The 12176-nt window shown below is 38.9% G+C and overlaps 1 protein-coding gene across 3 annotated transcripts in view; it reads left to right on the top strand.

Moving 5' to 3' along the window:
* Positions 1-11745, top strand: part of Cdh11 (cadherin 11) — a 150701-nt gene extending 138956 nt beyond the window's left edge. For all 3 annotated transcript variants that reach the window (XM_021721566.2, XM_005318258.2, XM_078032427.1), the window contains 2 exons: positions 6288-6539; positions 8815-11745. In XM_021721566.2, coding sequence (XP_021577241.1) covers positions 6288-6539; positions 8815-9311 — 749 coding nt within the window. In that variant the 3' untranslated portion in view covers positions 9312-11745. The remainder of the gene's footprint in view (positions 1-6287; positions 6540-8814) is intronic.
* The last annotated feature ends 431 nt before the right edge of the window (positions 11746-12176 follow it).

The raw sequence follows: 12176 nt of genomic DNA, 5'->3' as shown, positions 1-12176 counted from the left end.
AAAGGCACTAGATTAATTGACATTCAATAATATCAATATTCTGACATCAGCCACATGCAAGTAAAGTATAGTTAAATCTACAAAAGTTTAAATCCAATTTTGTTTGTATTTTCCATATTTTTGTCTGAATTGCTTCTTCTTTGCTTTTCAGTTTTCTTTTCTATGCAATTAAATACAGTTACATGTTCTGCACATAATTTGAAAAATATTTGGGGTTAAGAATATTTATTAATATTAATAATATTTAAAATATTTGGGGTTAGTATGAAAGGAATAATGAAGTTTAATAATATTAAAAATATTGGGGGTTAGTATGAAAGGAACAATGAAGAGTGTTTGTCCATATTAGAAGCTCAATAAATGTTGTGTAGAATCTAACTCAATCTAAATAATAAGAAAAGAATAATAAGATAAAAATATGAGGATATTTATCAGGAGCAATAGTCTTACGATATAGGCAGCATTCAAAAAGTTGGGTCCCAAAGTGAGGAATGGGAACAGATAGAGACTGAAAATTGACTGCAAGATAATGAATCAGTACAATGTGGCTGTAGGAAAAGCCAGATTGATTTGAGATGTATTGAAAAGAATAGCGTTCAGCCATTCATCGTGCCAACACACACAACACCACTAAATGCACAGAGATCAGTGAACAGATGAGTGAGACAAGCTCCCTGCACTTAAAGAACGCACTGCCTGGTGGAGAAGACAGACCATGAAACCATCACTGGGAGTGTGTAAACGTTCAGTATGTACAGTTACTGCACGTTGGGAGACATCCTCAGGGCATTCAGAAAGGCAAGAGAACAAGGATGTGCACACAAGCTTGTAAGTTATTCTATGAGCAATGGTGACAATGTATGTATACATGCTACACACTCTAAAATACTATTTGAAATTTTTGTTATTTCTGATCTAAGATGGCAAATACTGACTGAACTAAGAAACTAAAAAGAAAAATTTAAGATTCACTTATTTCAATCAATATAAAATAAATCTAAATGATTCTTTCAAATGATGTCCTTTGTAATGGTGTACCATGTATTCTGAAATTATTTAAGAATTCATGAAGACTTTTGGGATTGCATATATGTGTGTGTACAAATATATATATATATATATATACATACACACACATATATATGTGTATATATATATATATATATATATATATATATATATTTCACATGTATGCTTATATATGGTTTTTTTTTTCGTTGTCTTTATAGAGCTATTGTCACATTCCTAAGGAAAGAGGAGTGGGCCCAGAGGAAAGTCATTGCTATTCTGCCCATGACTGGGATAGCTACCTGTCTTCAAGCACAGGGAATTTTATTTAGTTATTTATCTATCTATCTATTTATTTATTTATTTCAGTACACAGATCGATTTTGTCTCTTAGGTTTGTACTGCAGTGATAGAGCAGGTGGATCTGGGTCAAAAATAAACAGAATACTTCCCTGGGACCAAGACTTGACCTAGATTCTCCCAATCTAATAGCCTAGAAACATGGCTCAGCCTCATGGCACTCATGACCTTGATTCATAGGCTAAAAGATCGCTGATGAGGTCAAGCAAGGGGGAGGGGTCTCTACCTTCAGAAGGGAGGTAGACAAGGGGCAAGGGGTAGCAGGAAAGATTGTCCTAAGAGCTTAAGGGCTTTAGTCACCCCAGGAGTCTCTCTTCTGATGTCATGGAGAAGGCAGAATGTTCTAGTCCTTTGCTGTATTGCTTCCTCCCTTTCAGTTGTTAACATACAGGAACTATGTTGTTATATTGCCTATTTTCCTATGCTCCTAATTTCTTTCTTTGGCTATTGCAAGATTGACACCCAATGGCTTCCACCTATTAAGGTGTGTTTCTCCATCATAATTTTCTCTTTTAGTGTCAAATTTTATGTCCCTCCGTTGGGTCACATCATCATCATAACCCTCATATTTGCATTCCCAAACTGGTGCCATGGAGACCATCATTATCAGAACCTTTGCATTTTGTCAGCATAATAAGAAAGTGTATGGGTAAAAACAACACATGATTAGGAGTCCAGGTTTTAGACATAAAGATTTTGAAACCTGAATTTATTTTTCCACGATTAGGAACACCACAATTTGTGCATGACATATTCCAGTAATTAATGGCACCATTTGCAAGTTTGTATCCAAGTGGGGAAGAAATGGAAGAGGTTACATATCTGTGTCCAAGAATGAGAACACTGGGTATCAAGATGAAAAACGGAGGTGCTTGAAAAGAACTTTCTTAGCCTGGGCAACGTATTGCCAAAGACTGAAGAGTGTGAACTATTTTCTTACCTCTGGATGATGAGCTCTTCTGTGTAGGCAATCACACTCAAAGCTGGGATGACATTTCCAAGAATTCACTTTCCTCTCCTTGCCAATAAGTTTCTCTTCCTCATTAGTCTACTGCTCAAAGAGAAGAGCTTCCAGAAAAGAATTAATATTTCCTGAGCATCTCCAACAGGCTGGCACATTCATAAGTGCTAAGTGCATTTATGAATGGTAACAAATTTAATCCTAAAAATTATTAGTTGCACAGATGAGAATACAGAAACTCAGGATGTTAATATGTCTAAAGTCAGGCAATTAATATGTAGAAGATTCAAGATGCACACCCAGCTCTGTATGACCTCCTCCCCCAGACTAAGTGTTTTGCTCATTAGAGGTTTTATAGAGATAGGAGAAAGATCTGAGAAATCTCTTCATGGAAATTTTTAATTGACAAGATATCAGTCTTTTCCTGGCTCATCATATTAACCAAGGAGCCACCCTAACAATCTTCTGTTAATGTGTCCTCGCGGAACCTCCTTTTACCCTTGGGTCACCCATAAACCTCCGCCATGAGGCTATCCCACAGTAGCAGAACCCTGTCAAAACTAGGAAGTGGCTGGCTACTTACAATAATTTATATGAAAGAGAATCCACGGTCAAACTCAAGTTACAAAAGTGGTTTCCAGAAGAGTTGTTTTGTTATTATTGTTAATTTATTTTTTTTCCACTTGTGTGCCTGAATATGATTTTCAATTGTTCTTGACTATAGTGGATATTTTTGATCAGTATTCAGAATGGACCACAAAAAAATAGGATCCTAGGCCACAAGGCAACAGGGGAAAACAGGGTATGCACACAGACCCTCTAAACATCAAGCTAGATTGGTCTGTAAGTCTCTTACCTATTGTACACACTTTACTAGGTCCCCAGGGCTAAAGGATCTCAATACTGAGTTTTCAGTTTTCTGACTGAAGTATTCCCTGAGCCTTCTGGAAGCACAGTTCAGAGGAACATCACTGGCTCTTATCACATTATCTAGTTCCAGTAACCACACTAGGAGACATGCTTGATATGAACTGGCCTTCTTATTTTAAAGATAAGCAAGTGAGGTTCTGGATGGGAAAACAAATGACTCATCCTAAAGCACATAATGAGTATGTCTGGAGGAGACCTTCTGAGCATTTTTTCCCATCTCCTGAATTGATCTTAAAATCTATATGTAAAATATGTTTTACTAGAAGATATAGGGTTTTTTTTTTCCAAAGTTTTTGGGTTTCTACTGAACTTTCCCTCATAGACTGTAGATGGTTCAGTTCCCTGGATACTTTGATAAGCTTTTATGTGGTAGTTTCAGTGTGTCTGAGAGGACTCAGCTGTTGTAAACATGAAACATCTTGAATTCACATGCTGGTGGTGTTCTCTGATCCATGTTTTCCATTAGTGTTTGAGTTTCAATTACTTTCATGTGCAGGCCCGCCTGCTGGGATCTAGGGTGCATATTGCAGGGATGGCTCATTGAAGAATAGGTTTTAAATTATGGCTCCCACAAATTGATAAAAACAAAAACACCCTACCCACTTTCCCTTCAACCATAACATCAAGGGTAACAGAGTAGGATGGAATAGAAATCCAAGTAAATGATCTACTGGGGACATCATCCATATCAGAGTTATATTTGACCGAGCCATTTAATTAATTTATTTTTCTTCTTAAAAATTTAATGTTTGTTTTTATTCATGATGGTATTAGGACATTTCAGGTCATTAAAATGAGGAAAATATTAGAACTTTCATTTTTTTTGAAAGTCTCCTTTGAACACAAAACAATGTAATATAAGACAATAAAATTTTGAAATATTGTATTATAGGTGTTTAAATTTAGTGGCTAAGTGAGGGGGTCATTGGTATAGCCTAGGACAGGAAAAGAATAGTCAGATGACTAAATATTACTTGGTTAATTTTCTTTTTTTTTTCACAATTTTCCACAGTACGTATAATTTTTTTTCCACTGAGAACAGCAAAATATGCCAATTATGCAAAATTTAGAACATATGGAAAGGTGGGAGGGCTCTTCTGCCTTGTGTTGATTGCAGTGTTGGCAGTGAAGGGTTGAGAATCTGTCAAGGGTTGAGAATCAAGCCAGAGAATGCAGGCACATTTTCTGCAATACTTGGAATGTCTACTTACCTTATAGAAGAGTGAATCCACCATATATGATCTCACACAGTATGAACTGCATTTTCTTTAACCTAATATATACCAATTTAATTTTTTTTGGCGGTGGGGGGGGACAGGGAATTGAACTCAGGTGTACTTAACCACTGATCCACATCCCCAGCTCTATTTTTGAATTTTATTTAGAGACAGGTTCTTACTGAGTTGCTTAGAACTTCACTTTTGCTGAAGTTGGCTTTGAATTCACCATTCTCTTGCTTCGGCCTCCAGAGCCACTGGGATTACAAGCATGGGCCACCACACCCGACTTTAATTTAATTTAAGAGTCTTTAAATCATAGCAAATTTATAGTACTGGCAACCTATTTAAGTCCTTCCATCTTTTGAACCAGGATGTTGGTCATAGAATTCATGTTGGTATAACAAGCAGGCCACATTAGAGATCACTGTGTGTGTACGTGCATGTTTGTGTATAATTTGGTAAAGTGCATTAAAATTTTCCACTATTTTATAATACCAGTGCTTTCCCTCCAGAAAACCTATTCTGGAAAAAATATTTTGGGTTGGTAGAAAAAATGATGAAGAAGTGCTTTGGGATCGATCATAGGTTACAAAAGATTGAGCAATTTATGAAAGCCAACATCTGGAATTTGGGTGAAATTCTTCCCAGAACACATTTGTTCAACAAATATTGATTGTCTGCTGTGTTTCTGTCACTGGAGAGCCTCAGATGAATCAGATAAAAATCCACCGTTCTCCAGACGTTCATAGTCTCATTGAAGTCAAAGTGGTTATGTCAACACATCATGGTGGAAGAGTAGGGTACCTATTTCCGCAGGAATATGCAGTGTGGTGAGACCCAAAGGAGATGGAGAGACCTAGGAGGGCCTCCTTGAAAAGGTGGCTTTGGAAGTTGATTTTGAGTCCTGAGAAGTTCAGCTCTCATCATAAAATGAACAGTTTTGAGGGGCAAGAGAGCAATGGCTGAAAAGACCAGGCACATGGAAAAGCATTCTGGGAAGCCAGAGTGAGTTCTCTGGGTGGGTCTGAACTGGCTCCTGTAGAAAGAGGCAGGACATGAACCTGGAAGGCAAGGTAAAGTCTAGACAAAGGAAGTAGCCCATGGTCCACTTGCAAGGGTGGGCTGTGTTATGTGGATCCCAGAGAAAACACTCGTTTTTAAGCAGAGAGGGAGGAGATGTTAAACAGGTGACTGATTATGTTTGCATTTCAAAGAAGCTCTGAATCTGCCTTAAGGTTTATAAAATATCTCCTCTTTTATAAAAAGGTTATCCTTTGGGACTTATGAGTGGGTCTACAATTTGGGGAAGGTTTGAGGTAGAGTTAGAATTTCTTTAAAACACACACAAATTGACAAACTGTTTTATATGAAGTAAAAAAAAAAGTAAGCATGAGAAAGAAGCTTTTTCTGTTTGTTAGCTCTCACACTCACTTAAATTTTTAACTACAAGCTATGCTAACAGGAAATATGTAGTTGAACCTCAGGCTTTTGTGTTGTGCCTGATAAACGGGGACAACACCCAGCCCCAAAAGGTGTGCTTTTCTTGCCAATGAAGGAGTCTGGTACAGACCAAATCCAAAGGAGCCAACTTCTGAGTTTCTTTCCGAAATACAGAGAGATTCGTCTGTGTTCTTACCGTGCCAAATGACATCGATCTCTGTAGATGCTTAGATTAAAGAACAAGTGGGAGTATTCTGGTTGTTAACCTTTGTGATGACAAGAGTGCTTTCCAATTTTGCAAGCTGAATGCAACGGTGATTGGAATGGTCTTGATATGAAAGCACACCATGTCTCCCCTCTTCCAACAGATAACACGGCAGGAGTGTATGCCCGGCGTGGAGGCTTCAGTCGGCAAAAGCAGGATCTATACCTCCTGCCCATAGTGATCAGTGATGGGGGGATCCCGCCCATGAGCAGTACCAACACCCTCACCATCAAAGTCTGTGGGTGCGACGTGAACGGGGCGCTGCTCTCCTGTAATGCCGAAGCCTACATCCTGAATGCCGGCCTGAGCACAGGGGCACTCATCGCCATCCTTGCCTGCATCGTTATTCTCCTGGGTAAGGGGTTTCCCTGGTTGGCTGCCACAGTCAGATCCACATCCTTGAAAACACATCCTTGAAACTTGTGTTCCTCAAGTCCTGGCTGATGACCACGTCCATGCTGTGTACTGTGGACACAGCTTAAGCAAAATGAAAAATTAAAAAAAAAATTGGAGGGGGGTGGGTGCCAGCTCTCCTGAGTTTTATGGGACAGTAGCAGAGCATGAAGTTAAACAAGCACATTGATAGAGTGGAAAGAAAGTTGTGATGAGCATCTTGCTGGGTGAGTATCACAAGACTGGGTGGCAAAAGCGATGTGCATGCTAGAGAGACATCAGAGAGGGTTTTGCATATGAGGGGTTTAGGCAGTGACTTGCTATATGTGCAAGAGTCTTGCCTCAGAGGAGGAAGAAGGGTTAGGGACCAAGGGGACAGGAAGGGCCATGATGAGAAAAATGACAGTGTGTGAAGGACTCTAGGAAAGGAAAGCATGTCAGCTGGCTGTCATCATTCTTCACAATATCTGTGCACATGCTTCCTCAGCTTATGGCTGCTTTACTGCAGATTGCCAACTGAGCTAGGCCCCTGACTTCTGTAGTGGTGTTCCATCTATGGTCCACTCTGTATCAACTCCAATGAGCAGATGATACCTCTGTCCTTGCTGGGCCTCAGGAACATTAGATGATTTGTTTCAACCTCTCAGAACTAAGTGAGTTTCAGAATCAGACCCCAAACCCAAGATCATCTGACACCAAACGTATGCTTTCCCCAAGATGTTTGTTGCTCCATTAAATGAATTAATGGGACTGATTCTGTAGAAAATAGCTAGAAAATCAAGTTTAATAATAGTTGAGTTTTATCTGGAGACCAGGTCACCTATCTTAGGCTCCCAGGCAGAAAGAGAATTATGCAAGAACTCTATGCTGCAGGAGTCCATGGTCTATCAAGGAAGGTTTTCATGGACAGAGTAAATAGAGGTTCTACATGAGTGCCATGATAGAGACATGACACAAAGGTAGTGTGGGCACAGAGTAGAAAGTGCCTGCATCACCTGAGAAAGTCAGGCACATCTTCCTGGAAGATGTCATAGATATAGCAGCTACAGAAGCAGTTTCTAGCTGATGAAAGGGGTACTCCCATCAGAGGGATTCCTGAAGAACTGATCCTGGGAGAGACAGACGTGTAAACCTGTAATAAATGTTTCAGTGATAGTAAAACAGGATTCAGTGGGTGGATGGAGCCCATGCCAATAGCCCTGTGTAATGTCAGAATGGGATGCTGAAAAAATGTTTCATGGTGAAAGATCAAAAAGTGTCAGCCAAGCAAAGAAAGTGAAAACCATCTGGGTGGGCAAAAGTGCTTGCAGAAAAAGGCACAGACCTCTGGGGACCTCATGGGAGTCCAAGGCAATTGCAATCCCTAATCCTCTGTCACAGAGCCCCCAAAGGGCTCTCTTTCTCCTTGTCAAATTCAGCCACAAACTTTCCTCCCAGTCTTGCTGAGTGTTGAGGAGAGTCTTCAAAAAACAAAAAGAAAAAAGAAAAAAACCAAAACATTACAGAAGCCTCTTGGTGGGGGTGAGTGTAGGGGCAGAGGAAATGGTTACAGGAGAAATCAGTGTCCAGGTTTTCCTTATGAGTGACTCTGCTCCTTCCTCCCAGTTGTCCAGACTAAATGGAATACCTCTCCCAGGAAAGAGAGAAGATTGCTTTATCTGGGGTTTCAGATAACACTATTTTTTTTAGGTTCAAAAAGTAGATTTTTCTCCTGGGGTCTTCACAACTGTCCCCTCCTCTCACCTTCATGATAGTTTCTTGATATTATTATAAAGTAGGGTTAATGCTGATCCCCAGAGCTCTGGGAAGTATCTAGTTTTTACCTCCTATAGGAAGGTAGGTCCTGAATTCTCTGAATGGCCTCATTCTTAAAGTTGGGAATGGCAACTCCCTTCTTTGCAGAAACAAAAGTGGCCCTTAACCCCTTTTAAGAGAATGCACATTTAGAATCTTCCTGATAGTTAGGCAAATGGCTGCCAAATAGTGGCAGCCTCCATTTGCCAAGTTCCAAAGTGCCAACCTGCCCGACCACTGGGTATAATGTTCTCATGGCTGCACAGCCAGGCAGAAGTCAGTTTTGCACATTTCTGGGGATTCCTGGCAAAGCTCTCCTTCCCTCTGTGGCTTCCAGTTCTGAAACACAGACCTACTTGAGGTTCTTGGGAAACAAAACACTAGGCAAAGAATCTGGGGAAACTGGGCTTTGCCACACTTACCTTCTTCTTCTTTCCCTGTAGTCATCGTAGTGCTGTTCGTGACCCTAAGAAGGCAAAAGAAAGAGCCCCTGATTGTTTTTGAGGAGGAGGATGTCCGTGAGAACATCATCACCTATGATGATGAAGGGGGAGGGGAGGAAGACACTGAAGCCTTCGACATCGCCACCCTCCAGAACCCCGACGGTATCAATGGATTTATCCCTCGCAAAGACATCAAACCCGAGTACCAGTACATGCCTAGGCCCGGGCTCCGGCCAGCACCCAACAGCGTGGACGTGGATGACTTCATCAACACGAGAATACAGGAGGCAGATAACGACCCCACTGCACCCCCTTATGACTCCATCCAAATCTATGGTTACGAAGGCAGGGGCTCGGTGGCCGGGTCCCTGAGCTCCTTAGAGTCGGCCACCACCGACTCGGACTTGGACTATGACTATCTACAGAACTGGGGACCTCGTTTTAAGAAACTAGCAGACTTGTACGGTTCCAAAGACACTTTTGATGACGATTCTTAACAATAACAATACAAATTTGGCCTTAAGAACTGTGTCTGGCGTTCTCAAGAATCTAGAAGATCTGTAAACAGGTATTTTTTTAAAAAATCAAGGAAAGGCTCATTTAAAAACAAGCAAAGTTTTACAGAGAGGATACGTTTAATAAAACTGCAAGGACATCAAAGTGGTAAATACTGTGAAGTACCTTTTCCCACACACACAAAAAAAGGCAAATATTGAAGTTGTTTATCAACTTCGCTAGAAAAAAACCACTTGGCATACAAAATATTTAAGTGAAGAAGTCTAATGGTGAACTTACAATGAAGGGAAATTGTTTATGTGTTATGAACATCCAAGTCTTCTTCTTCTTCTTTTTTTTTTTAATTTGTCAAAGAAGCTTCCACAAAATTTCAAAGGACAACAGTTCTGAGCTGTAATTTCGCCTTAAACTATGGACACTCTCTATGTAGTGCATTTTTAAACTTGAAATATATAATATTCAGCCAGCTTAAACCCATACGATGTATGTACAATACAATGTACAATTATGTCTCTTGAGCATCAATCTTGTTACTGCTGATTCTTGTAAATCTTTTCGCTTCTACTTTCATCTTAAACTAATACGTGCCAGATATAACTGTCTTGTTTCAGTGAGAAGCGCCCTATTTCTATGTCATTTTTAATGTATCTATTTGTACAATTTTAAAGTTCTTATTTTAGTATACATACAAATATCAGTATTCTGACATGTAAGAAAATGTTACAGCATCACACTTATATTTTATGAACATTGTACTGTTGCTTTAATATGAGCTTCAATATAAGAAGCAACCTTTGAAATAAAAAAAAAGATTCTTTTTTAATTCTGGGTTTGATTCTTAACATTGAAAGAAATTAAGGATTTCTAATGATCCATTTATATTTCTAATTTAATTGTGATCTTTTAATAACCCTATTTATGATCTGTTGTAGTCTGCTGCTTTTACTGTTTATTTAAAGTCAAATATGTTTTGCAAATGTTTTTTGGGGGGCAAAATTCTGTAAGATCATGTAAAGCATATATATAGATATATATATATATATACACATATATATATTTCTTTTTTTTGTACAATTCTTGGCATTAGCCTTCCTGCTTCTCTTCACACACATCTTTTAAGAAAGGAAGATGCTAAAGATCTAGATCATTCTACGATTTTGCAATATGTGTTACATAATATGCATTTATCTTGTATATCAGTGATCTCATGGTTGTGAGAGACAAATCTATGGCGGAATGAAAACTATCAGGACTCTAAATGTTCAAGGTATGTATTTTATTCCCTACCCTGAGCATTTGGGAGTTGAAGAAGGAAAGAGTCAAAAATTAAATTTGCTCCACACTCCAGTGTTATTTTTCTTTATGTTAATCTTACCAGGCTATTGTAAGACTCTGACAGTTGAAATGGCTCATTTTTTTCCTCCTGGAACTTTAACGTAGCTTAATGTGGCATTTTTAGTTTTGCTAAGAGAAAGGGAAAATTCACTTCCAACCCTTGTTTTAGAGTATGCTTTGGGCCATAAGCTCAAAAGGAAAGCAGAGACCATGCTGGATTCTGAGGGTGATACCATTTGATCCGTGAGTACGCCTGCAGGTACCTGAAGTCCCCTTGGGACTTATATGAAGGACATTTCACTTGCACAGTTGGGCCACAGGTCAAAAACGTAGCAATACTTGGGGGAAGGACCACAGGAATCATGCTGCAAGTACTTTCCCTCTTCTTCCCTAAACCCAGGGGACATGAATTTTCGTGGATTGCAGACAATTTTTAAATTGTCTTTTCCCTCCCTTACTTTATCATGAAAGTTTGTTTTAACTTTTCCTGATATCCTGTTATATACTGTTTTTATGAACTCAGTCCAAATGCATACAAAGAGAAATGTTTTTATGAAGTGCTCACTCCCCTTTTACTTTGCATTTAAATCAAATTGGCTGACCACTTCAATGGAATGAATTCTGTGGACAATGTCACTTTAGAATCTTTCATTTTGGTGAAGGATTGCACATTCTCAATGCTTCCATAATTGCAGGTTGTGTTCATTTTTTATATAGTTTTTGTAATCCAAAGAATATTTTGCTAGATTTGCACAGATCTCCAATTGAATTTGAAATGAAGAAATAACTCAAAAGGAATATGGATAGCACTTAAACACGTTTACAGCTGTAAGTAACAAGTAACCCCATCACCGTGGACAATCTTTTTTTTTTCTCCTTCTAGGAATGTATTTGAAATAGAGTTGACAATGACATTTTCACATTTTTATGTCAAAGTTTTTTTTTTAAAGGTTGTCTACTTTTCAGTAGTTAAAAATACTTGCTTTTCTTTTTTAAAAAAATCTTTTCCATTTTTTTACTTTAAGATTCTATTGTTTGTAGAACCCTCTTAGAAGCTTGAAAATAAAATGTCTTTCCCAACTAGTGGAGTCCTTTTTCATTTGGAATCTACAACCTTCAAAGCAATCTTGGTTTAAGTGGTCCTTCTTTCCCTCAGAACAATGTAATCACTGCTTATGGCATTGATGAGCCTAAAAAGAGAATGCTGTTCTCTTCTTGTCTTGAATAATGTGCAATGTTTAGATTCATCATTCATCCATCCATTCACTGATGCACTCATTCATCAGCATCTTATTTTGCAGACCCTACTAGCTACCTGAGGATGCAGGCTGAATTCTGCTATCTTCATGAGCATGGTTCAATTTTCCAAACCCTTGACTGAAATATCTACCCTGTTGTCTCATAACCAACTGTTTACCTTTAAGCACATCTACCTCCCCTGACATTGCAAGGTTGAGGGGAGGAGCCAATAAGATAAAAGATGTAACAGGAGATGACAAGGTGCTGAGCAT

Source organism: Ictidomys tridecemlineatus, chromosome 15 (assembly GCF_052094955.1).
Source record: "Ictidomys tridecemlineatus isolate mIctTri1 chromosome 15, mIctTri1.hap1, whole genome shotgun sequence".
Classification (NCBI taxonomy): Eukaryota; Metazoa; Chordata; class Mammalia; order Rodentia; family Sciuridae; genus Ictidomys; species Ictidomys tridecemlineatus.
Note: the sequence above shows the minus strand (reverse complement) of the source record. Positions and strands in the feature narration are given on the sequence as shown.